Here is a 27,545-nt window from a genome sequence, read left to right as displayed (position 1 = left end):
AATCTCCCTGCCAGCTGTTTCCTTCCAATGTTCCTCCTCCCCTGTCCAGCAGTACCTTCTCCCTTTCTTCCTCCCCTTATCCAACAGTAACTCTCTTCACTTCCCCTTCTCCCCTGTCAGCAGAAGCCCCTTCCCCTCCCTTGTCCAGGAGTACCCCTTCTCCCTTTCCTCCTCCCCTTATCCAACAGTAATTCTCATCCCTTCCCTTTCCCTTCTCCCCTGTCAGCAGTAGCCCCTTCCCCTCCCTTGTCCAGGAGTACCCCTTCTCCCTTCCCTCCTTCCCTCTCTAGCAAATGTTTCCTCTATGTAGGCTAGCGGCAGCTCTGTGTGCTTTTAACTTCGGCACACAGCTGCCCCTAAGCAGTATTTTAGCGCGGTTTCATGAAGCAGCTTCGATGATGCGATGTGGGCCGGCCTACCAAAGGCCCCGAGGCTGCCTCATGAAACCGCGCTAAAATACTGCCTAGGGGCAGCTGTGTGCCGAAGTTAAAAGCACACAGACCTGCCGCTGCTTTTCTGGGGGTGCGGAGACATATGTGGAAGGAATCGGTGGTGGCAGGCAGGAGTGCCGGCATAGCGACGGCAACAGGAAGTTGCATGTCAGCTGACGCCGGCACCTTTTGCTGCAGTGGGGTCCTGAATCCTTCATTGACTGGCAAGATTTTTTTGCGGATCGGCACCAGTCCGCGGACCGGCGGTTGAAGAACTGTGTCCTAACACCTTAGCCATAAATATCAGATTTGATATCGGACAAAAATTCTCTAGTGACATCCAAAGAACTGCCCTTCAATACAGGACAAACCACAGCTCACATCAATATATTAGGAACAAGTTAAAAATTCAGTGACTGAGTAATAATACATTCTAATGAAGGCGTTATTTCAACTTTCAGGGCTTTAAGTACTATTGTTGCACATGAATTCAGAAGACAATTTGATGAACTAATGGAATCAATTGTTTGAATCACATCTTCAGTACTAATTCCTTAAAATTCAGTCCAACTTCCCTCATCTGAACCTTCATCTTCATGTAACTATAAAGAGAGTACAGTCCTAACTTTATTTTGCTTAGATAAAAAAATAATTCACCAACTATACAGATGTTGGAAATTTGTCCCAGTTCCCTCCATGTGGAAACATTGTCCTTTCTTAATATCTCACCATCCATCTCAAAGTGACCTTACATATTTTTCTTTGCTTCTTCTCCTATCTGCCATTGTCTCCAAAGTGCATGCAAGTTCCAGTTAGCATTTATCATTTGGAAGGCTAGCTCACCTTCAGAAAAGAGAAGTGTGTGTAATACACTATAAAATGGACTTAGTGCTAATCTACAGGAAGCATACCAAGAGGAACAAATGACTGCTGAACAGTCTCGCAGAAAATGTGAGCAGAGGAAGGAAGTCTTGAATTCTTTTTCCATGAAGAAGAAACTCTTGTAATTCAGCTAGGTGGGAGTTGACCATAATTATTCTTTTTGCTTTATATTAGAGCTGGATAGCGATGAAGAAATGCCACCATGTGTCTCCCCAATAGGATCATATTCCCTGTGGATCTTATACTCCATTATGTGTCAGCAGCTACTCACAACCTCCTCAGATTTCATATTATAGATATCCTGTAAAAGTAGAAGCAGATTATTTAGTGAACTCTGTCTTTCCTGTATTTAATTTATTTATTTGTCAATTTTCAATTACAATCAAGTTATCACTTGTACAGAAAGATAACGTTAAGCAACAAATAAAGAACAGTATAAATTATATCCTACTAATCCACTAATTCGATATAACTTAATATAGCTTAACTTTAACTCAAGTCCTCAATAAGAACCAAGATGTAGAATGAGCGAGATAATAACAAAAAGATAAAATAAGGATAAATATTTTCGGTTATTGGCTGAAACAGGAAATCAAAATCTATGAGTGCTTCATGTATCCAGTCCTTTTTTCAGGCGAGCAGCTGACAAGAAGGTTGTCAGTTGACTAGGATCAAAGAAAACATATTTTTGCAATTGATACACTATCACACATTTACATGGGTAATGAAACACATTTATATGGGTGACAAATAAAATAGGACACCCCCAGAGCTATAACTCCCGGCTTTAACAACAAAAATTCTCGTTGACGTTTTTGTGTATCTCGTGACAGATCTGGATACATTTGTATTTTATACCCTAGAACACAGGTGTCAAAGTCGGTCCTCGAGGGCCAGAATCCAGTCGGGTTTTCAGGATTTCCCCAATGAATCTGCATGAGATCTGTTTGCATGCACTGCTTTCAATGCATATTCATTGGGGAAATCCAGAAAACCCGACTGGATTCCGGCCCTCGAGGAGGGACTTTGACACCCCTGCCCTAGAAAGTCTTTCTGTTTATTCTTAAAGAAAAGTCTTAATAACCAATTCTTGTCTGGTGTCAAAGCCACTGTAAGAAGAAGTGTTGCCGGCTTTGCAAGTTCGCTGTCTGAAAATTCCAAAATTATAGAAATATGTTTAAATGATTTTTATTATTCCAGCAGTAAGAAGCAAATACAAACAGTAGTACCATTCAGGAAATAACATTTTCAACAATATAATCAGTTCCCCTCCCCTCCCCTCCCCAAGAATCCATGGCCAGTCCAACAGCTGAGAGTGGGAATAAAATCTTAAAGATTCAAAAAGTCTACTGCGAGCACGCGGTGTGAGGTCCTGCCAGAAGTGCTCCCACACCTGACAAAATTTGCGACCCGGGCCAAGAGTCAAGTCTCCCACCATGCGTCTCTCCAGTGTTGCGTGCACTATCATTAGGGATCTCCATTGTGCATATGACGGGGGATCACAGGAGAGCCAGTTGGTGAGGATGGCTTTTTTTCCCATCAAAAGGGCTCTGGAGATAAATGCTGACATTCCCCTGGGTTTGGGCGAGGCTATATTATAAAATCCAAATAACGCCCTTGGTTGCGGAAGCCATCGCCGTCCCCAAAGCGATGTGGTATATAGGCCAAGATGTCTCCAAAACTGTTGGATTGCGGGGCAGGCCCAAAACATGTGACTCAAAGATGCGTGAGCCTGATTGCATTTCGGGCAAGAATGTGACGCATTAATCCCCATCCAGGCTGCACGTTCCGGTGGAATGTAAAGTCTAAGAACAATTTTCAATTGCATTTCCCAGTGAGTAATATTGGGTGATACCTTCTGAATGTTCTTCAGGACCCGTTGTAACAGTTGAGCAGTCAACTGGCAATGCAAGTCCTCAGCCCACGCTGTCGCTAATATATCCAGATTCGTACTTGGTTGGCAATCCCGGATCCCCACAATATGAAATCGTAGAGGAATCCTCTGTTGGGCTGAAAGGCTGAAGAGTTCCGAAAGCGCCTCCCTGCAGACTTCAGTAAGGGCAGCCACTGGGAGGGACTGAACATAGTGACGTATCTGGTAATAGGCGAAGAGATCATTAGCCTGCAGGTTAGAAGTCCATTACAGCTCGGCAAATGTGACCAGGCTCCCCTCCTCCGAAAACAGGTGAAAAAGATATTGTAGACCTTGTGCTTGCCACCTAAGAAAGGTGGCATTTTGCATGCCCGGCTGGAAAGCTCCATTGCCCTGTATAGACAAATATAAAGACACCCTAGAAGACAATTTGGCTGTTTTACAGACCCATCTCCATGTCCTTCTGGCCGGCGTAAAAATGGGGTAGTGAGACACCAAAGGACGCATCCTCGGATCCGCCACATGTAGAAAATAGCTCACATGGAACGGAGCCAGCAAAGATAACTCCAGTGGTGTAGCAGAAAAATCAGATGTTCCTCTAAACCAATCATTAATATGTCTCATCTGACAAGCCATAGCATACCAACGTACATTTAATAAACCAGAGCCCCCCCTATCCCTGGGCAGACACATCCGTAGCAAGGGCATACGTGGTCGCTTACCACCCCATAGAAAACGCTGTAGCTCTTTCGTTAAACAAATGTTATGGGCATGGGACAGCAACAGAGGTAAAACCTGAAAGCGATATAACCATTTGGGAAAGAGCACCATATTAAAAAGGGCCTGTGCCGCATCCAAACTGAGTAGAAGCATAGGAGTGTGATGGAATTGCGTGTGCGCTAAGGCTATCAATGCTTTACGTACGTTGTGTACTGCTTGTCTACCCTGTACAAAGCCGACGTGTGGATGCAATCACATCGGGGAGAAGGGTCGCTAATCTATCAGCTAAGATTTTGGACAGAATTTTGATGTCTACATTCAGCAAAGAAATTGGGCGATAGGACTCGGGAGCAGAACTGTCTTTGCCAGGCTTCAATATCAACGTGATTAAAGCCTCATTCGCTTCTCCAGGGAAATGTTCATCCTGGATCACCTGGGAGTAATAGTCCCTTAAAAAAGGACTAAGCTGCCCTGAGAGCAGTTTATAAAATTCTGCCGTAAAGCCATCCGGCCCTGGAGCAGAAAAATTTTATTGATTGTGGATAGCTTTATGTAGTTCTTTAGGGGTGATGGGTGCATTAAGAAACCTAACATCCGAGTCAGAGAGCGGCTGTAAACCGGAATCCGTGAAATAGTCCTTAATAAGGGGTTCAGCTCCCGAGTCCCGGCGCCCATATATCTTCCCGAAGTGGGACTGAAAAATTTGTGCAATGTGTTCAGTAGTGTGTTGAAATTTGCCCGTACTATCCCTCAATCCCAAAACATAACGGTGACCCTGCACCTGGGCCTATTACCGCTGCATCCACATTTAGAAATGCTCTGCGCGTGGTAAGGATGTAATCTATCCTAGATTGTGTGTTATGTGCTCTGGAGCGGTGTGTGTAATCCCGTTCAGTGGTATGGAGAATTCTCCACGGGTCCACCAGATCTAAAGTGGCGCAAAGATAGGGCAGGCCTCTGGTATGAGATATACTCGCACCAGGTCCCGGCTGAGAACGATCACAAGTCAGGTCAAACACCTGATTGAAATCCCCTGCAATGTATACCGGATCAGTAACCCGCCCAAGAAGCATGGTAGTTAGACCCTCAAAGAAGGAATGGTCATAGGTATTAGGTGCATATACATTCATCAAGTAAAAGGAATATGTGCCTACTGACAACTGCAGCAAGAGGTAGCGGCCCTGTGGGTCCGAGGCTACTACTTTCGCAGTGTAAGGCAATGTCTTACTAATCAGTATCGCCACCCCTGCCCGCTTATGAGTTGAAGATGCTGCATGCACTGCGGCTACCCAGGACCTCCTCAATTTCTGATGTTCCAAGTCTGTAAGTCGGGTTTCTTGCAGACAGGCTATGTCGACCTTATGTCGTTTGAGCTGTGTTAAAATTTTTGTTCGTTTTATGGGAGAGGTAATGCCCGAAACATTCCAGGATACTATTCTCAAAGTGTTAGCCAGCAGGTATAAAAGGGGCTAGTATAAACATATAAAAAGCTAAGTGCGGAAAAAATCCACCCCGGGTTCCCAGCCATACCCAGGGCAGCCACATGACGCTCAGGACCTGCCCGAGCAGCACCAGTACCATGGTAAATGTCAGGTGCAGGAGTCTCGCAGCAGGGTCTGATCCCACCCTTCCCAATAATCGAAAGAATACCAGCAGCAACCACGTAGGCCAAGGACTCCCCCCCCTGGAACCCCAACCTCTCCCCCTCCCTTCCCAACCTTCTCCCCAATTTCATGGTTGTGGTCACAGCCTCAGGTTCACCCTAGGCAGTCCCAAAGGTGTGAAATATAACAAAACAATGCCACTCCGGGCCCCGAGTTCCCATACAGTAAATACAATAGTCATAAGAGCAGTCTGCAGAGCAAATGAACGTTAGGATGAGCTCAAATATACAGTATATCAATTTCTGAACTAGAACAGGAAAAAACACAAAATTGTAAACAAACTTAAACCAGAATAGCAAGTAACAGCCATATTATCTGAGATCCAGGCTTCCCCCAAACCAGGAGATCCCGGTGCATCCACAATGCCACAGGCACAAAGGAGCATGTGACAAACAAGGAAGCACACCATGTGCTCTTTCATGTAAGGTCCGACTGGGGCAACACCTGAGTGTTCAAATAAAGGGCCGCCTCAGCCGCGGCCTCAAATACCTGCCAGCGTCCCTGATGGTAAATTTTCAAAGTGGCTGGATATAAAAAGAGAAAGCGTATTTTTTTTTCAGCCAAAGAGGAGCAAAGTGGGTAGAATTGTTTCCTGCGCTCCGTTAGGGCCACAGAGTAGTCCTGGAAAATGCGCACCTCAGACTCCTCAAATGCTAAAGTCTCCCGAAGTTGTTTATATTTGCACAAGATTTCCACTTTATGGTTATAGTTTAAAAGTTTGGCTATTACCATGCAAGGCCTCGCCTCTCTTGCATGTGCTCGGCCTAGCCGGTGTGCTCTCTCCTGTCGAATAGGCCCCAGGCCCTCCTTCAAGAGAAAGGAACTGGTCAGCCAGGCCTCCAGCACCTGCAGGAGCTTAGGACCGGGTACTGTTTCCGAAATCCCCAAAAAACGTTAAGTTAGATCTACTGGATCTATTTTCAAGATCATCCAGTCTTTCTGCTTGTTTTTGAGTCAGAGCCTGCAGTTCCTGTAACGTGGTGTCATGTGCCTGCTGTGTATCCTCGACGCTGGAAATCCGAGTCTCCAGCGCTGTGGTGCGGCTAGTATTCTCCATAAGTAGATTTTCAAGCTTTTGGAGCTGTTCAGAAAGTTTTTCTATGCTGGGCTGCATTGCCACTGTTACTGCTTGAGTAAGGGCCATCAGCGCCTCCTGCGCTATTTGCTGAATCGCGGCTGTGGAGGTGACCGGCGCCATTTTGTCAGCGCTGTGCTGCAGGCGGTCCCGAGCCTTTTTTTGAGTGCGGGTGGACATCGGCGATGCAGGAGAGGACAGAAATCTGTCCATATATTGTGCACAGCAAGCGCTGCCTCCCGGCTCACCTTCAAAGGCTAGTAACAGGGCGCTTCAGGACTCGGGGCACGGGAGCTCAGGCAGCCTGCTTCTGCCTTGGCTCAGTGCATCACGTGATCTTTGTACAAATGTTAAGTACTCGTTGATCATCTTCTTCCTTTAACTTTTCTTCCCTTTTTATTGGTAAATAATACACTTGGGTAATTGGCGGCAACAATTCCTCAAAAATTTCCAATACCTCCATCATATAGCGTTTCAACATATCTCTAGGAGTTACTGCCGCAATTCTAGGAAAATTAATAAGTCTAAGATTGTTATTATGAGAAAAATTTTCTAAAGATTCCAATTTTCTCCTTAGATTAATGTTATCTCTCACAAGTGTTTCTGTAATTTGTTTAGAAACTTTCGCTTCTTGGGTAGAATTCAAAGTTGAATTATTTAAATCTTGTAAGTCGACTTTAATATTCTTAATTTCTTTTTCTTGAGTGTTAATTTTGTGCTTTGAGAGAGCTGAGGGTTAATAGATTTAGCCAAACCCGCCACTAGATCCTAAATAGCCTCAAGGGTTACCTCTTGGGGTTTCTTCAATGTAAAGAAGAATTTTTTGGAAGAAGCAGTATCCTCTCCAAGTGGGGTACCTTTGTGGCTGCTGGTCTCCTGCTCACATAAAAAACGTGGCATTGGTAAGCCCCCAGGTTCCAACGGGACAGTCTGTAATTGCAGAGAGTCCAACTCCAGGCTCCCCTGCACGTTGCCACTATCCTCAGGGAAGAGTCCCACATCAACTCCCGATGGTTCCTCCACCCACGGGGAGCTGGCATTCTGGGGAGGAGGGAGAGGCACTCCAGCACTGGGGCTCAAGGTGGTTTCCGGGCCCAAGGAGATCACTTCCGCCTCGCCCTGGTGTGTCTCCAGCGGGCGACCCGACACTACAGCGATGTCTTGCATTCGACACAGAAGCTCGTCCATGCTGCCGAAAGCGGCCGGACCTGAGCACCGTGAGGCTCTGGCGGCACTGCGCCCTCTCCGCTTCAGCATTAGTGCAGGTAATTTTAATAAAGTAATGAGCAGTATTGGCAAGCCGGCTGAACCGAAGCACTTAGCCAAACCTTAAATCCGCCATCTTGGATTCTTTCCTGTATTTAATATATCAAACATTAGCCAGATTCCCATTGGTGACACCATTTAAGCAGTCATTAGTTCTGAAATTGATACATTCATCAAACAACACCAGACTGGCATTACATATGCTAAATTTAGCAAAAACAATACATGATCCGGCCTTCTCTGTTTCTTTGGATGCAGAGAAGGCCTTTAATCGTGTAGAATGGACTTTCATGTATCAAGCAATGGATTGGTTTGGTATAGGATCTGGATTTAAACAAATGATTCAAACCTTGTATAGTTCCCCTTCTGCTAGATTATATATTAACTAGTCTTTAAGCCCATTACATTAACGGGTATTAGAATAGATGTGTGTGTCTGTCTTTCTTTCTTTCTCTCTCCTTGGCCGCTTTCTGTCTGTCTTTCTTTCTGTCTCTCTCTTTCCTTGGCTGTCCACCACCACCCCTTGCCTGCTCCCCCTGTCCAGCAGTTGTCCTTCTCCCTTCCTTTTACCTCCACCATGTCCAGCAGCAACCCTTCCCTGCTCCCCTGTCCAGCAGCACCTCTGCCCTGCTCCCTCTGTCCAGCAGTAGGCGTTCTCACTTCCTGTTTCCTCCCCCTTGTCCAGCAGTAGGCCGTCTCCCTTCCTTTTACTTCCCCCCCTGTCTAGCAGCAGCCCTTCCCTCCTCCACCTGTCCAGAAGCACCCCTTCTCCCTTCCTTTTATCTCCCCCCTGTCCAGCAGCAGCTCTTTCCTGCTCCCCCTTGTCCAGCAGTAGGCCTTCTCCCTTCCTATTACCTCCCCCCCTGTCCAGCAGCACCCCTTTCTCCATTCCTTTTATGTCCCCCCTGTCCAGCAGCACCTCTTGCCTGCTCCCCATGTCTAGCAGTAGGCCTTCTCCTTTCCCTGCTCCCCCTGTCCAGCATCCGCTAGCCCGGGCAGCCTTGGGGCTTTTGCTAGGCCGGCCTACCTCGCATTATTGAAGCGGACCGACCTAGCAAATGCCCCATGGCTACTGTGTTTGCTGGTCCAGGGGTGAAAAGAGGCGTCCCAGCAGCGGCAGCGCAGGAGTCAAAACCACCACCACCGCTCAAGCTGCCCCACGTGTTGCAAGCCGTCCCACACGCCTTCAATCGAATTTGGCATGGAGGCAGACATGACGGCAGTAGGGATCACAACCTCCTAAGCGTGCATGCGTGCTTAGGGTTTTATTATAGAGGATAATACATTTTCAGAATGTTTTTGTCTGGAGAGGAGAGTTAGACAAGGATGTCCCTTATATCCTTTGCTTTTTTATATTGTTTTGGAATCCTTGTTGCTGGCCATTCAGCAGGCAAAGGAGATACAGGGAATTCCATATACAGGTCAGGATTATAAGGTTTCGGCCTATGCAGATGATATTTTGCTTCATTTGAAGAATTATGAATCTACCATCCTGCATTTACTGGAATTGATTGATCAATTTGACAAATTTTCTGGTTACACTTCTCCCTCCATATTCGCAGTTTCAATTATTCACGATTTTTAGCTTTCCTCCCCTCAAATTATATCAGCTTGCATAGAGAAATCACTGATTCCAAGCGTTTACAGAGAAAAATCGTTGATTCCCAGCACTTTCTTCACCGTGTTTTGACTCTCCTTCAGGAACAGGCCAGGTCTCCCTCCATGTTATTCGCAGTTTCACCACATTCACGATGGTTTTTAATAAAAAACAGCAAATAGCATATGAAAAAATTATTCGTGGTTTTTTGTATTTTCGGTTCTGTTAATCCCCTATCACAGCGAATACGAAGGGAGAAGTGTACAAAATAAATTGGAGCAAATCAGAGGTTCTTCAATTAAACGTGCATTGTGTAAAAGGCTTATTTGATCCATTCCCATTCCTTTGGAAGGAAGAGGGTATAAAATATTTGGGTATCATGATTCAAAGAACTTTGGAAGACACAATGACAGTAAATGAAAAAATCTTTATTGCTGAAGTCAAAGAAATGTGTGAGCATTGGAACCCATTACATCTTTCTTGGTGGGGGAAGAGTCCAAACCATCAAAATAATGATTTTGCCTGTAGTTTGCTACCAAATGAGTATGTTGCCGGTTTATTTTCAAGGGTCCTTCTATAAAAAATTGAATGGCTGAGTAAAACTGCTAGAGTAGCCTTAGGGGCTCATAATCGAAAGAGAAAAACATCCAAAAACCAGCCTAAGTCGGCACTTGGACGATCATAAACGAAAGACGTCCAAGTGCTGATAATCAAAATGGGTTTTGGACATGTTTAAAAACGACCTAGGCATTCCCAGTGCCGCTGAACAACCAGAGCTAAACGGGGCGTTTCAGGAGGAGTGTCAAGGGTGGGATTTGGGCGGGCCGTGGGCTGTGCTAGACTTAGTCGTACTGAATGTATAATCTAAGGTTTTACAACACAGCCTAGACGGAACTTGGACGTTGTGACTTATGCCATTTAAAACATGGTCTAAGTCACAAAAACCTATATAAAGTGACCAGATAAGCACTGCAAACACATAGTACAGACCCCCACATACTACTCCAGTGATCACCGACCTCCCCACCCCCATAAAAATCATAATCACAACTTTAAATATCTGCCTCCAGAACATCAGCACCTGGCAGCCTGTCATAGGAAAGCCTAGTAGAGCTGCACAGAGGCAGCTTAAGTCATCTTAGGTTAGGGACCCTTGGAGAAGAGGACCCAGGTCCATAAGCCACTGTAATCACTGCATTCATGGTGAAACATGTGTACTCCCCCCCAAAAAAAAACCCCAAATCCTTTTGTACTGCCATATAAGTGGCTCCTGCAGCCATAAGGGCTATTGGGGTTGTAGACAGGTGGGTATAGTACATTTTGGGGATGTTTGGGGGGGCTCATAATAACCTATAAGGGAGCTGTAGCGAGATGTTTATGGGGCACCCTTTTTGTGAAGTTCACAGCAGTGCCCTGTAAGGTACCCCACTATTCAGGTGCCATGTCTGGGTGTCCGGTCCATCAATTTGCTGACCCCTCCCACATCCAACAGGGCTTATTCTAGGCATTTTTGACTTGGACGAATATTTGGATGAAAATGTGGTATAAAGATGGATGATTTAGCAGCTTGGATGATCAGATGGCTGGACGTATAGTTAGACAATTTTCGTGAAAAAAAAAAAAAATTTTGGGTGTCAGAGGAGAAGCTTCCGCCCACACACGCACACAACTGCATGAACACTCCAGCGGCTTTTAACAAGTCTGAAACCTTAAAACGCGGCAAGAAGGTAAGGGGGAGGGAGGGAGATGCACGGGCCGCACGAAGGGTGCCGAAGGGCAGTGAGGTGGCAAGAGGGAAGGGTGGATGCTGCGGGGATGGGATGGGGCGGTGAAGGGGACAAGGCAGTGAAGTGGACGGTGGTCCGGTGACAGGGCAGTGACGGGGACAGATTTTTTCCCCCATGTAATTCTCTAATGCACTATACACTGGTGCTTTTAACCTGTACCTTTCTGCACAGATTCGCAAGGGCTCTGGAAATTAAGAATGTGTGCCTTCCTGATATAGAAGATAAAAAAGTGGGACACTTAAGTCCAGAATTCACACAAATTCATTCCACCATGAGAAAATCGCAGATACAAAAGGTGTATCGCATCAAGCTTTCGATAGCCATATTTCAGCTGGTGCACCTTCACCTGAAGAGGTTTCCCTTTCACTGCTTCTGCATGGCATATGCTTTATTGAGTGCTTTCTTTTCATTGCTTTCCTTCACATATTTTGACAAACAAGGTATCGCTCTTTCTGACAAAGGTGCACCAGCCGAAACATGGCCATGTCACGAGCTTGATGCGATACCCTTTTGTATCTGAGATTTTCTCATGGTGGAATAAATTTATGTGAATCCTGGACTTAAAGTGCCCCACTTTTTTTTTTTTTTTTAATCTTCTTGGTTGCTAGATGAGACATTATTTCAAGTTTCTTAAAAGATTTTTTAAACCGTTTAATCAGGTTTCTAAGCAGTGTACAATATAAATTTTACATAAAAACATATTAAAACTGGGGATACTAGATAAAATCTAGGTGTCTTAATAAAACACTAAGACATATAGACCAACTTCAAACAATAGGAAAAAAGGGGAAGAACTACAAACGTAAAAGAGAAGTGAAACAAAAAAGGGAAAACACAATAGGTTAGGGTAAAAAGTAATAATTTTAATTTTTTGTCCTTAAGAGGACAGTTGTTGTCCAAAGGCATCCTGGAACAAGAATATTTTAAATTTTGCTTTAAATTGTTTTATTTCGGATTCAGTGTGCAAATGGTTTGGCAGCGAATTCCAGAGAGTAGGGGCAGTGACAGCAAAATTATTGGAGCGCAACATATTGATTAATTTTAAAGAAGGTATGACGAGAAGATTTTGAGACATTGAACAAAGAGATTTTATGTTTAAATCATTTTTATTAAACAGCACAAGTAACAAGAAACAGCAGTTCCAGAAACAATTTTACAGGCATAAACCACAGCCAATCTCCCCATCCCCAACCACCCACCCCCCACCCTCCCCGGGCAGCAGTAGCGGCAACCAAAGAAAATGAAAATTGTAATAAACAAAAACCAAAAGGAACATATTACGAATCCCAAATTTTCTTCTGAACATAAGGAGTGAAGGTAAGACTAAATAACTGCCAACATTGACAGAACAAGCGTCCTGCTTTAGAGGACAAGTCCACAATATCTCTGCGTTCCAGCAACATTTGATGCAACATTAAAACTCTCCATTGAGAAATGGTAGGAGGCTGAGAGGAAAGCCACTGTAACAGGATACATTTGCGGCCCAGCAGTATGGTTTTCCGAAGAAAAGCTGCACAGCCCGGTCTAGGCGGATGAAAACGAATTTGTAGGGTAAAAAGAAAAACTTGGATGTAGTCTCCAGGAGCAATGCCATATCTGCGCCACAGAGGACACCAACTGGATCCAAAAAGAAGACACAAGCGGACAAGTCCAGAACATATGTCCAAAGGAAGCCATTGGGTGCGCGCATTTACCACAGCAATGTCCCAGACTGATTCCCATCACATGGGCTCTCTTAGGCGTATAAAAGGCACGCAACAGGAATTTGTAATTTCGCTCCCTTTCAACAGAGGACATAGTGGCAGTTGTCCCCAAACGGATACCTTTAAGCAGCATGTCCTCGGATATGGGTAACTGAAGGTCATCCGACCACTTCCGAGCCAGCACAACAAAATCCAGTGCACCAGCACGTTCTTGTAAAAACTTGTGGTAATATTTCAAAGGGACGGGTTCCTGAGCCGTGAGGGACAAGGCCTCCTGTAACTGGTCTTGTATGTCCACCGACACCACCACCGGGGTTAAAGTCCGCAAGTAATGTTGCAATTGACGATAGGCCAACCAGTCTGTAGGTAGGAGGCGAAACGTCCGTTGAAGTTCAGCAAAGGAGACAGGAAGACCAGCGCGCGACACCACCTGGGACACATACTGGAGGCCGGCACCCGACCAGCGCTGGAACGATGGAGAATCCAGCCCAGGTAGGAAAAATCTCTAGCACTTCCTACATTCATTGAGGTCCAACGCACTTGGGGTGGAGGGTTTCCTTTGACTTGGGCTCCCTCTTCTTTAGTCTATTTAGGGGTGGTTATTCCACAGGACCTGAAGGGACTTTATGATGCTAACGTTTTGCCCCTACTCCGTCGCACTGCATCCACGTTACATAACTGGCGAACATTACTTTCTGGACGCATAGCTCTTTACAACATGATGATACTCCCACAATGGCTCTACATCTTGCAAATGTAATGTAATGTAATGTAATGTAATTTATTTCTTATATACCGCTACATCCGTTAGGTTCTAAGCGGTTTGAAGAAAGTATACATTAAGATTATAAATGAGAAGTAAGAAGGTACTTAAAAAATTCCCTTACTGTCCCGAAGGCTCACAATCTAACTAAAGTACCTGGAAATTAATAAAGAAGAGAAAATAAAGATGGTTGAAAAAAGAAAAATTCTATGTGAACTTATAGGATGGAAATTAAACTGATAGTGAAGAACTGTATGAAAAATACATATGGAATGCAGTTAGAGAGGGTAGGTTGCAATCTATTTATGGTATTTGTTTAATTGGAAGGTGTTAAGGTGGGTAATTTGGGGGAAGGTTATCTGAAGGTAGGTGCCATTACCCACAATGGGGAGGTAAGGAGTAGCAGAGGAGGAGATCTTCAATAATCTGCACAGTTTTCTCCAGGCTGTGCGCATAGCAGGCAAGAAGGGATGACACTGCAACAAAGTCAACTCAGGCAAACGAGGAGAGTGAAGGAGATAACTAAAGTGGTACGGCTGCAAATGAAAACATTCAACAACAGGCAAGGAAAAATAGGTTGAATTACAAAACCAGTCATGGATATGTCGCAATTGACAAGCCAAATTAAACCTAGATACACACAATAAACCTAGCCCCCCTTGAGTGGTTGGAAGCATTAGCTTAGCTAGCGATATTCTAGCCCTTTCACCCTGCCACAAATAAGCTGAAAGATGAGACCTGTGTTGAGATAAGTGTTGTGTAGTCAACATAATGGGGAGCATTTGCAAGATGTAGAGCCATTGTGGGAGTATCATCATGTTGTAAAGAGCTATGCGTCCAGAAAGTAATGTTCGCCAGTTATGTAACGTGGATGCAGTGCGACGGAGTAGGGGCAAAACGTTAGCATCATAAAGTCCCTTCAGGTCCTGTGGAATAACCACCCCTAAATAGACTAAAGAAGAGGGAGCCCAAGTCAAAGGAAACCCTCCACCCCAAGTGCGTTGGACCTCAATGAATGTAGGAAGTGCTAGAGATTTTTGCTTATTAAGGACCAAACCCGAATAAAGATGAAATTCATCTAAAAGTTCTAACGCCCGAAACAACGAGCGTTGGGGTTCTCCCAAAGTAAGCAAAAGATCGTCAGCAAAGGCCAATACCCGTAGCTGAGAGGAGCCTTCAGGCAATCCCGTAATCTCATCATCCTTCTGTAGCGTGCGCAGCAGAAGATCCAAATATAAAAGAAAAAGAAGAGGGGACAACGGGCAATCTTGCCGCGTCCCCCTACCTATAGAAAAAGAGGGAGAGCGCACACCATTAACTAACACGGAGGCGGTAGATCCGGAATAGAGCGCTTATAGGGACGCTAAATAACTGTCAGGCACCCCCATATATTGTAATACCCTGAACAAGTAATGCCAATGAACCTTATCAAAGGCTTTTGCTGCATCCAGCCCGACTAACAGGCCAGGCAACCTCTCTTGCTGCGCACGCGAAAACGCAAGAAGAACCCGTTGAACATTTAGTACCGAATGACGAGACCGGACAAAACCCACCTGTTCAGGGACAATAACAGAAGGCAACAAGGGAGCCAACCTATCGGCCAAAACACGAGCAAAAATTTTTATATCAACATTCAGCAACGATATAGGTCGGTATGATTCGATATCAGTGGGCGGTTTAGACGGCTTTGGGATCAAAGTAATCAGGGCTTCATTAGAATAACGTGGAAACGTGCGCTGTGTCTGAATGGACCGATAATAATCCAAAAGAGAGCCCCCTATGGAAAAAGATAAGATCTTAAAAAACTCAGGAGAATAACCATCTGGTCCCGGCGCGGTGCAGGGTCTCAATTTCTGTATTGCCAGCAACACTTCCTGAAGCTGGAAGGGTCTGTCAAGTAAGGATACCTGGGCCGCCGACAAACGAGGCATTCCCGCGTCTTCCAGGTAATCACTCACATCCGGACCCGTGTAAGGACCCGGGGACGCGTAGAAGTTCTCAAAGTAACGTTGGAAACTGGCCGAGATATCCACAGAAGATGTCAATATCTTCCCCGAGCTCTCACGTAGCATAGAGATATAACGTGACCCCTTCCAACTCTTGGTTATAGACGCCAAAAGCTTCCCGGCCTTGTTACCATATTTGTAAAAGCGATATTTACGAAAAAACAATAATTTCATCGTACGCTCATGTATTAGGGAATTTAACGCTACCAAGACGGTGTTATAGGCCTCCCGAGTGGCCGCTGTTGGAGTATCCAATAAATCCCGTTTCAATTGTACCAATTGTTGTTCAAGTTGTACTATCCAAGAGGCTATGCGGCGTGCTCGGGTAGAAACATAAGCAATAATGTCCCCGCGTAAGACCGCCTTGGCCGCATCCCAAAATAACACAGGCTGGTCAACATGCTGTGCATTAAAAGAACAGTAGGCCTCCCACTTTTCAATCAAAAACTTTTGGAAGTGAGCATCATGATGTAAGTAAGAGGGAAATCGCCATCCCACCCCAGGACCAGCTGGGCCGCCCAGCTCTACATCAATCCAAATCATATTATGGTCCGACACTTCCAGGGGACCTATCGTCGCCGCCATAACACGGGAAAACAGGGATTCCGAGAGCAAGGTATAATCGATTCTAGAAAAGGTCCCATGTGCCCTAGACTGGTGGGTATAGTCCCGTTCGGTAGGGTGAAGCAAGCGCCAGGGGTCAACCAACCCCAAGGCGCGACAAAGATAAGGGACCCCTTTGGTTTGTCTCAAAGAAGCTACTCCCGATGTCCCAGAACGGTCCACACTCGGATCATGCACTTGGTTCAAATCACCAACCAGAACCAGGGGGCAATCAGCATCTTGTAAACACATATTAACCAAATTCTGAAAAAAAAGAATGTTGATAACCGTTAGGGCCGTAACCTACTAACAGCCGAAAAGGCCCTCCAGGTCCAACCACCCGCACCAAGATGTAACGGCCCTGCGGATCACGCCGCAAGACCCGAACAGTGCAGGATAAGCCCTTCCGGAAAAGGATAGCAACCCCAGCCCTTCTCCCCGGGGAGGAAGCATAGTGTAATTCTTCAACCCAACCCCATTGAAGTTTTTTATGTTCTAAATCAGTAAGCCTAGTCTCCTGGATACAGGCAATGTCAGCACGATGATGTTTCAATTGGGACAAGATTTTTGAGCGTTTAGCTGGCGATGTAATGCCAGACACATTCCAGGAAAGTATACGCAATGAACGTTCACCCATAAGGAACCCCACCAATAAGGCCAAAGCTAATAGACCACCAAATAGAGAGTGTCCCAGGGCGCCCAGCCTCACCCCAAGACCCCACAAACATACTCCACTCAAACCATTCAAACCATGCCACAGAAGAAAACCCCAAATAAAATGAAAAACATATCACAAAATACCATAGCAATGCCGCTGCTACCACCCAAAATTCCCAACCCCCCCCAGTTCCCCCCAACAATCCCAGAAATCCCTACCATGAGGGATAAGTACAGGTCACTGCCCCAACTAGCCAAGTAAACAGGCCCTCAAGGGGCTAGTGGAACAAAGTCCCCGCTACAATATGGGTCAGAACAGCAAACTGCAATTAAAATACCCACAAAATAGTGTATAAGTCCAAACAGTCAATCCGCCCCAGAAGTGGGGTTACCCAGGAGCTTGATGAAGTCTGCTGCTGCCTCGGGGGATTGGAAAGACTTCCAGACTCCATTACGCTGGATCCGCAGCAAGGCCGGATAGTTGAATTGAAACCGTTGCTTAAGCTTCGATAGCTGAGCACAGAGAGGGTAATAGGGCTTCCTCCGTTCCTGCAAGGCCAATGAAAAATCTTGACTAATACGGACCGGGGTTCCATTGTATTTTAACTCGTCCCGCTTGGCCCGGTATTGCTGTAACAGCTCCACTTTATGTCTGAAATTCAGGAGCTTCAGGATTACCACCCGCGGGCGTGTCTCTAGTCCAGGACGAGGGCCCAAACGATGCGCCCGCTCCAGGTGCAGGGGCCCCACCGAGGGTGGAAGAGGCAATTCATCCCACAGCCAGCGTTCCAGGACGTCCAGCAGCAGCCGATCAGCGATCGTTTCTGGAATGCCCATCAAGCGCAGGTTGGATCGGCGCGAGCGATTCTCTAAGTCGTCAAGTTTTTCCGCTTGTAAGCGCACCTGGGCCTGCAGCGTGCTCAAATCTGTGTTTCGGGTTTCAGAAGAATCTTCTAAGTTCGAGACCCGCTGTTCCAATTCCGTAGTGCGGGCCGCTGCAGCAGCCAATAAAGTTTCGATATTTGAGATTTGGGCAGAGAGCGATTCCATTTTTGGGCCCAGGACCTGCGCGACTGCCTCTTTAATATCGCCCAGCGCGGCTTCTGTAAGGTGAGAAACCGCTGCCGTAGGGCTCGCCGCCATCTTGGCCTCATCAGGCCGCACTCATTCGCGATCTTTTCTTGCAGATTTAGCCTGCATGGAGTCCTGCGACCTCGTTATATATCTGTCCATACAGTAATAGCGCCCCTAAAATCGCCGCACCAGCGTTTGGGGGAGAAATCGTCCCGCGGTGTAAGTGAGTAAGTAGGGCAGCCCCGGAGCGAGCAAGGAGACGTCCTCACACGCTCATGGCATCACGTGACCTCTCAACAAAGAGATTTTAAAGTATTATAAGGAATTAAAAGTCTGTTAATGAACTCTGGTTGATTGTTTAATTTTGTTGTAAATGTTAAAAGTAAGATTTTGTAACTAATTCTATGTTCGACTGGTAACCAATGTGCACTGATTAGAAGAGGTGAAACATGATCGTATTTCTTTGCGCCATGAATGATCTTAATAGCTGTGTTTTGTACAATTTGAAGCCGTCTAATTTCCTTTTTTGTTATGCCTTTTTATAGGGCATTACAGTAGTCTATGCAAGAAATTACTAGAGAGTGGATCAATGTGTTCAAAGAGGCTGGTTCTAGTAACTTTCTCTTGTTTTGTCTCTTCTACCTGATACAGGGCATAATGTAAGTCCTACCCCATCAAAACTTTGTTTAAATTGTGACTCCAGTCCAGAATTTTTATTTTTTTAAACTCAAATGGAAGTTAGAAAGAAGTATACAAAAGAGAATGAGAATATCTGTCTTTCTGTCTATCTACCTGTCTGTCTGTGCAAGGGAGGGTGCAACATAACTCACCAAAACTGTAACAAAATTGGACAAAATTTAGAATGAGAAAATAAAAATACACATAAGATTCAAAAATGGGTTAGACTGAACTAAGGATTCCAGAGATATAAGCCTACTCATAAAATAACCCGATGCATTTATATGGAAGGATTTTCAGCATCTTTAGCTGAGAATAATTAATAGAATGGGGAGGGAGGTAAAAAAAAATAAAAATTGTCAAAGTTGGCCTAAACAAGAGTCGGAAGGGATCCCTCCTGTCCCAGCCTACCACTGGACTACCAAGTCATACGGCAGGCTCGGTAGAGGACTGCTGGTCATAGGGAGAAAGGGTACAGGGCATGGAGGCAGGACAGGGTGCAGAGTCTGGCAGGGAGTGAGGGGAGCTGGGTGCAGATCCAGGCAGAGCACATATTACCCCCTCCCCAAGTTTATATTCAAGTCAACCTTTTTGGAGGGAAAAGGGTACCTCGACTTATATTTGGATTGTCTTAAATTTGAGTATATATGGTAATCCCAAGTTTTGCTGAATGGTTGCTAAGTGTTTGCTGCATTTATGAACTTGTCTCATATATCACCACATATTGCTTCAGGATGCAGTATTCCTCCAGCTTTGGTAGGGGCTAGTCTTTCCAACTAGCAGGCTGCAGGTTTTATGAATGATAGTGGACTGTGGATAGTAGACTGTTTGTTTGTACTGAGAGGAATGGTGGACATTACCGCCCCAGCGAGTTGCTCATCATTTTCACCTTCTGTTGGACTCTGCTGGATGGTGAAGAACACCTATAAGAATATAATAGCATCATTGGGTCAGACCAATGGTCCATCAAGCTCGGTACCCCGTCCAGGTCACCAGTACCTGGCCAAAACCCAAGGTGTAGCAATATTCCAAGCTACTGATACAGGGCAAGCAGTGGTTTCCCCCATGTCTTTCTCAATAACAGACTATGGACTTTTCCTCAAGGAAATTGTCCAAACCTTTCTTAAAACCAGCTACGCTATCCGCTCTTACCACATCCTCTGGCAACGCGTTCCAGAGCTTAACTATACTCTGAGTGAAAAAAAATTTCCTCCAATTGCTTTTAAAAGTATTTCCCTGTAACTGTATCGTGTTGTGTCTGTATGGTAATTGTGAATTTGTTCCCTTTATTTTATTTTTAATCTTTTTAAAACTTTGTATTAAGTGGAAACTGCTTTGACTATAAAAGCGGTATTCCAAGATTAAAATAAACTTGAAACTTGACCCCCTAGTCTTTGTAATTTTTGACAGAGTGATAAATCGATCCACTGCACTCAGGATTTTATAGACTTCAATCATCTCTCTCCTCAGCCGTCTCTTTTCCAATCTTTTCCAAGTTGAAGAGCCCTAACCGTTTTATTCTTTCCTCATACGAGAGGAGTTCCTTCCCCTTTACCACCTTGGTTGCTTTTCTTTGAACCTTTTCTAGAACCACTATATCTTTCTTGAGATAAGGAGACCAGAATTGAACATAATACTCCAGATGAGGTCACACCATACAAGGGCATTATAATATTCTTAGTCTTGTTAACCATCCCTTTTTTAATAATTCCTAACATCCTATTTGCTTTTTTGGTTGCCGCTGCACATTGGGTGGAAAATTTAATCGTATTGTCTACGATGACACCCAGATCCTTTTCTTGGGCGATAATCCCCAAGGTGGACCCTGGCATCCGGTAACTGTGATTCAGGTTATTCTTCCCAATGTGCATCACTTTGCATTTTTCCACATTAAATTTCATCTGCCATTTGGATGCCCCGTCTTCCAATTTCCTAAGGTCCGCCTACAATTTTTCGCAATCCACATGTGTTTTAACAACTTTGAACAGTTTAGTGTCATCTGCAAATTTAATCACCTCACTCATTGTTCCAATTTCCATATCATTTATAAATAAGTTAAATAGCACCGTTACCAGTACAGATCCCTGCTGGCACTCCACTATTTACTCTCCTCCATTGAGAAAAATGGCCATTTAACCCTACCCTCTGTTTTCTATCCGATAACCAATTCCTAAGCCACAACTGAACTTTGCCACCTATCCCATGACACTTTAATTTTTTTAGGAGCCTCTCATGAGGAACTTTATCAAAAGCTTTCTGAAAATCTAAATATACTATATCAACCGGGTCACCTTTATCCACATGTTCATTCACACCTTCAAAGAAGTCAAGCAAATTTGTGAGGCAAGGTGAATGTAACTAGAGAATTTCTGATTGGAGTTGTGTGTTGCATCCTTTTAATGATATGATGGTTTGGCCATGAGGCGGCAGCATCAGATCTGAGTTCTAGTTCATATGTTATTCTTTTTCAGGGCTGGACATGCTCTAATTAAAAGGTTCACATTCGACACTCTTTGACAGAGTTTCTATGTTTTTGTGACTATTGCTGTTTCATTTCTATGTTGGGGGGAGTGGGGGAACTGGGATTTGCAGAGGAGGGGAAGATGTATAGAAGGATTATGGGTTTCTGGGTTGAGATTCAAGGTGGGGGAGAGCAGCAGGGGAGTTGTGAGTGGGTGGATGAATGATCTAAGCAGGGGTATGTAATGATGCGCTGGAGTGAGTGGTTGTATTAGAGAGAGGAAGTCACAATATTAAGATGGCACAGAGATCCTGAAACTGGCAGATTTAGCTGGAAGGCCTGTCAGTTTTATATTATAGACAGATATACTTTCTATTCTATTATTTTAAAGTTCTGGGCTGATGGTTAAACTCACATTTTTAACCCTTAATGTGGTGTTTGTCCATTCTATCAAAAGAAAAATACTATACTGGTGTAGGAAAGAGAGAGCAGATATAATTTGTCTCCAGGAAACTCACCTTAATGCACAGGAACATCTGAGGTTAAAAAGAGATTGGGTGGGGGACTTAGGATTCTCTTCTTACAATAGTCATCAAAGAGGGGTGGTAATTTTTATCCACAAACGGTTGCCTTTCCACACGCACAAAATTATAACAAAGAATTGTTTATGAGCCCAATATCTATACTCAGCAATTTTACTCTTATATAGTGGTGAAGCTAGTGCCATATTCTAAATATAAATTTCTTATTGGGGGAGGTTTCAACATCACTTCTGACCCTGTTATGGACTATAGTCCTCTGAGAGTAGTACCTTCGGGGCATAATTCCAAAGGGGTTAATTTTCTGGCTGAGAGTTTAGATTTATTTGATAAGAACATAAGAATTGCCGCTGCTGGGTCAGACCAGTGGTCCATCATGCCCTGCAGTCCACTCATGCGGCCCTAGGTCAAAGACCAGTGCCCTAAGACTAGCCCTACCTGCGTACATTCAGGTTTAGCAGGAACTTGTCTAACTTTGTTTTGAATCCCTTGAAGGCATTTTCTCCTATAACAGCCTCAGGAAGAGCATTCCAGCTTTCCACCATTCTCTGAGTGAAGAACTTCCTTATGCTTGTACAGAATCTATCCCCTTTAAACTTTAGAGCAGAGGTTCCCAAACCCTGTCCTGGGGGACCCCCAGCAAGTCGAGTTTTCAAGATATCCCTAATGAATATGCATGAGAGAGATTTGCATATAATGGAAGCGACAGGTATGCAAATCTCTCTCATGCATATTCATTAGGGATATCTTGAAAACCTGACTGACTGGGGGTCCCCCAGGACAGGGTTTGGGAACCACTGCTTTAGAGAGTGCCCTCTCATTCTCTCTACCTTTGAGAGAGTGAACAACCTGTCTTTATCTACTAGGAATAATGGTAAGACTTTATTAACCCTAATTAAATCCTGGTGCCTGTGGCACAGGATGACTAAAGTAGGGAAAATCCTGTTATAAATCCTGTGTTTGAGGGTAGCCACTGATTTGTTATAGAACCTGCATTTTTGTTTAAAATACTGTGTTTTAGGTGGTATAGAGACTGGATTTCTGACTTACTAGTTTTTAGCCATTGTGTCTGCTGATTAGGTGGAGAAGGGAGGGGCTCTGTTTTACTTCTAAGGTTAACTGCATTATCTTTGGGACAGTGCTGTGAACAAGGCTGCCCTGTGAACTTCAATAAGATAAGTTGCTCAACATTTCATATTCTGCTCTTTTCACTGGTTTTCAGCATTATATCTGCTCAATTTCTCTTCCCTCCCTGTTTCTTACTTTAAAAAAAAAAGCACAAAAAAAATAAATCCTTGTCTTTGTTAAATCATATTTCCTCTTTCCCTTTCCCTTCATAGGAATAAGGGTAAGACTTATAAGTCCCACCAACCCCAGGGACAACTTTTCATATATAGAGACCCAAATAATCAGGACTACTCAAATCAAGTCACTTCACAACCAATCAAGATGACCTTTATTCTATGCAATCACTGTGGTGCTTTAATTCCAAGATATACTATTTGGAGGCTTAAGGCTTTCCCCATCTGTCTTCAACTTGCTAGTATTAAGGAGGAGCTCTGCAAACTTAAACAGGAATTGAATACAATTAAAGCAGCTTCCATCACTCCACAAAATCATACCAACTTACGACCTCTACCTCAAAGAATAAAACAGCCCAGGAATAAATGGGTCACAGAAGGCTCAGGAAGACTGTGACATGTAACACAGAAACATCCACCTTCACAAATATTACCTCTACAGAATTCCTTCGCTCCACTAGTAACATAGTAACATAGTAGATGACGGCAGATAAAGACCCGAATGGTCCATCCAGTCTGCCCAACCTGATTCAATTTAAATTTTTTTTTTTTTTTTCTTCTTAGCTATTTCTGGGCGAGAATCCAAAGCTTTACCCGGTACTGTGCTTGGGTTCCAACTGCCGAAATCTCTGTTAAGACTTACTCCAGCCCATCTACACCCTCCCAGCCATTGAAGCCCTCCCCTGCCCATCCTCCTCCAAACGGCCATACATAGACGCAGACTGTACAAGTCTGCCCAGTAACTGGCCTAGTTCAATCTTTAATATTATTTTCTGATTCTAAATCTTCTGTGTTCATCCCACGCTTCTTTGAACTCAGTCACAGTTTTACTCTCCACCACCTCTCTTGGGAGCGCATTCCAGGCATCCATCACCCTCTCCGTAAAGTATAATTTCCTAACATTGCCCCTGAATCTACCACCCCTCAACCTCAAATTATGTCCTCTGGTTTTACCATTTTCCTTTCTCTGGAAAAGATTTTGTTCTACGTTAATACCCTTTAAGTATTTGAACGTCTGAATCATATCTCCCCTGTCTCTCCTTTCCTCTAGGGTATACATATTCAGGGCTTCCAGTCTCTCCTCATACGTCTTCTGGCGCAAGCCTCCTATCATTTTCGTCGCCCTCCTCTGGACTGCCTCAAGTCTTCTTACGTCTTTCGCCAGATACGGTCTCCAAAACTGAACACAATATTCCAAGTGGGGCCTCACCAATGACCTGTACAGGGGCATCAACACCTTCTTTCTTCTACTGACTACGCCTCTATTTATACAGCCCAGAACCCTTCTGGCAGCAGCCACTGCCTTGTCACACTGTTTTTTCGCCTTTAGATCTTCGGACACTATCACCCCAAGGTCCCTCTCCCCGTCCGTGCATATCAGCTTCTCTCCTCCCAGCATATACGGTTCCTTCCTATTATTAATCCCCAAATGCATTACTCTGCATTTCTTTGCATTGAATTTTAGTTGCCAGGCATTAGACCATTCCTCTAACTTTTGCAGATCCTTTTTCATATTTTCCACTCTCTCTTCGGTGTCTACTCTGTTACAAATCTTGGTATCATCTGCAAAAAGGCACACTTTTCCTTCTAACCCTTCAGCAATGTCACTTACATACATATTGAACAGGATTGGCCCCAGCACCGAACCCTGAGGGACTCCACTAGTCACCTTTCCTTCCTTCGAGCGACTTCCATTAACCACCACCCTCTGGCGTCTGTCCGACAGCCAGTTTCTGACCCAGTTCACCACTTTGGATCCTAACTTCAGCCCTTCAAGTTTGTTCAACAGCCTCCTATGAGGAACTGTATCAAAGGCTTTGTTGAAATCCAAGTAAATTACATCTAGCATATGTCCTCGATCCAGCTCTCTGGTCACCCAATCAAAAAATTCAATCAGGTTCGTTTGGTACGATTTACCTTTTGATTAGATTCAAGGAAGTACACTATCCTTTCTTTCAGCAACACTTCCATTATTTTTCCAACAACTGAAGTGAGGCTCACCGGCCTGTAGTTTCCTGCTTCATCCCTGTGACCACTTTTATGAATAGGGACCACATCCGCTCTCCTCCAATCCCCAGGAATCACTCCCGTCTCCAGAGATTTGTTGAACAAGTCTTTAATAGGACTCGCCAGAACCTCTCTGAGCTCCCTTAGTATCCTGGGATGGATCCCGTCTGGTCTCACTTCAGTTGATGGAAAAATAATGGAAGTTTTGCTGAAAGAAAGGATAGTGTACTTCCTTGAATCTAATGGGTTACAGGATCCGAGGCAACATGGCTTTACAAAAGGTAAATCGTGCCAAACGAACCTGATTGAATTTTTTGATTGGGTGACCAGAGAGCTGGATCGAGGACATATGCTAGATGTAATTTACTTGGATTTCAGCAAAGCCTTTGATACAGTTCCTCATAGGAGACTGTTGAACAAACTTGAAGGGATGAAGTTAGGACCCAAAGTGGTGAACTGGGTCAGAAATTGGCTGTCGGACAGACACCAGAGGGTGGTGGTTAATGGAAGTCACTCGAAGGAAGGAAAGGTGAGTAGTGGAGTCCCTCAGGGATCGGTGCTGGGGCCAATCCTGTTCAATATGTTTGTGAGTGACATTGCTGAAGGGTTAGAAGGAAAAGTGTGCCTTTTAGCAGATGATACCAAGATTTGTAACAGAGTAGACACCGAAGAGGGAGTGGAAAATATGAAAAAGGGTCTGCAAAAGTTAGAGGAATTGTCTAATGCCTGGTAACTAAAATTCAATGCAAAGAAATGCAGAGTAATGCATTTGGGGATTAATAATAGGAAGGAACCATATATGTTGTGAGGAGATAAGCTGATATGCACGGACGGGGAGAGGGACCTTGGGGTGATAGTGTCCGAAGATCTAAAGGTGAAAAAACAGTGTGATAAGGCAGTGGCTGCTGCCAGAAGGATGCTGGGCTGTATAAAGAGAGGCATAGTCAGTAGAAGGAAGAAGGTGTTGATGCTCCTGTACAGGTCATTGGTAAGGCCCCACTTGGAGTATTGTGTTCAATTTTAGAGACCGTATCTGGTGAAGGACGTAAGAAGACTTGAGGCGGTCCAGAGGAGGGCGACGAAAATGATAGGAGGCTTGCACCAGAAGACGTATGAGGAGAGACTGGAAGCCCTGAATATGTATACCCTAGAGGAAAGGAGAGACAGGGGAGATATGATTCAGACGTTCAAATACTTGAAGGGTATTAACGTAGAACAAAATCTTTTTCAGAGAAAGGAAAATGGTAAAACCAGAGGACATAATTTGAGGTTGAGGGGTGGTAGATTCAAAGGCAATGTTAGGAAATTCTACTTTACGGAGAGGGTAGTGGATGCCTGGAATGCGCTCCCGAGAGAGGTGGTGGAGAGTAAAACTGTGACTGAGTTCAAAGAAGCATGGGATGAACACAGAGGATTTAGAATCAGAAAATAATATTAAATATTGAACTAAGGCCAGTACTGGGCAGACTTGCACGGTCTGTGTCTGTATATGGCCGTTTGGTGGAGGATTGGCTGGGAGGGTGTAGATGGGCTGGAGTAACCCTAATGTTTTTGGGACTTTATTGTTTAATCCAGAATCCTGACAAAGTTTATTTTTGCTTATTTGAGGACTGGTATAAGAACAAACGAGTGAAGCAACCTGTTTATTTTGTTCTGAGGAATAAATCCAGTCCTGGTTTTGATTTTTACTTACCTGGTTTGTTTGTGGTTCTTTTCGCTAAATCTTATTTTCTTTTTCCTTGTGTCGCCCGCAGCGGCACACAAGAGTCATTCCTTGTCCCGGCGGTCCTGGACCCATTGCCCTGAGACCGTCAGTGACAGTAGGCAATATAGATTTTCTACCAGGTATTGGTAGACTGTTTTCTACCAGGTATTGGTAGACTTGTTTTCGTGACTGGGGGGATGGGCTTGTCCAGCTTTTGGAGGTGGGTGGGGGTTTGTTTCTCTCTTTCCAACAGTTGAAGGATAAATGAAATCTTACAAATAAGCATATGTTTTTATATTTCTAAATAAGGCATTATTGGTTTTCTCTGATGATAAAACATAATATATGGGGAATTTGGGGCCTTTGGATAGTTATCTTTCCCGAGTTCCCCCCGCATTGAATAAATTATCTTTGTGGTTACAGAATTATGATTTCTACTGTAGCAAATACACCCCTATGTAGATAGCTAGATTTTAGCCATTCAGCAGGGTAAAAGTTTCACCTCATGTGATGTAACTATTTAACTCATTAAAGAAGGCTAGATATATCAGAATATGCTTTTTTTTTTTTACTCCTCCATGAAATAGGTGCCTTCTTTGTCTGTCTAGTCTCTTACCATTTTCTTGATCCTGCTGTGTACACTTTTGAGAACCTTGGACTCCTGTAACATATAGAAAGACATTTAGGCTGTGATTCTATAAATGGCACCTACTGGTAGAAACTTACCAATGTAGGACCTAAAAATGTTATTTT

General features: G+C 44.3%; 1 protein-coding gene across 2 annotated transcripts in view; it reads right to left on the bottom strand.

Annotated features, from left to right (window-relative positions):
- Nucleotides 1-1,200: 1,200 nt before the first annotated feature.
- ICOSLG (inducible T cell costimulator ligand) overlaps nucleotides 1,201-27,545 on the bottom strand; it is a 148,427-nt gene continuing 122,082 nt past the window's right edge. Inside the window, exons 6-7 of one of the 2 annotated variants that reach the window (XM_033941538.1) lie at nucleotides 27,409-27,453; nucleotides 1,201-1,614 (exon numbers count right to left, since the gene is read on the bottom strand). In XM_033941538.1, coding sequence (XP_033797429.1) covers nucleotides 1,604-1,614; nucleotides 27,409-27,453 — 56 coding nt within the window. In that variant the 3' untranslated portion in view covers nucleotides 1,201-1,603. The remainder of the gene's footprint in view (nucleotides 1,615-27,408; nucleotides 27,454-27,545) is intronic. The other variant, XM_033941539.1, reaches the window with a different exon arrangement.

This window comes from Geotrypetes seraphini, chromosome 4 (assembly GCF_902459505.1).
Source record: "Geotrypetes seraphini chromosome 4, aGeoSer1.1, whole genome shotgun sequence".
NCBI lineage: Eukaryota > Metazoa > Chordata > Amphibia > Gymnophiona > Dermophiidae > Geotrypetes > Geotrypetes seraphini.
This window is presented reverse-complemented; position numbering and strand designations above follow the sequence as displayed.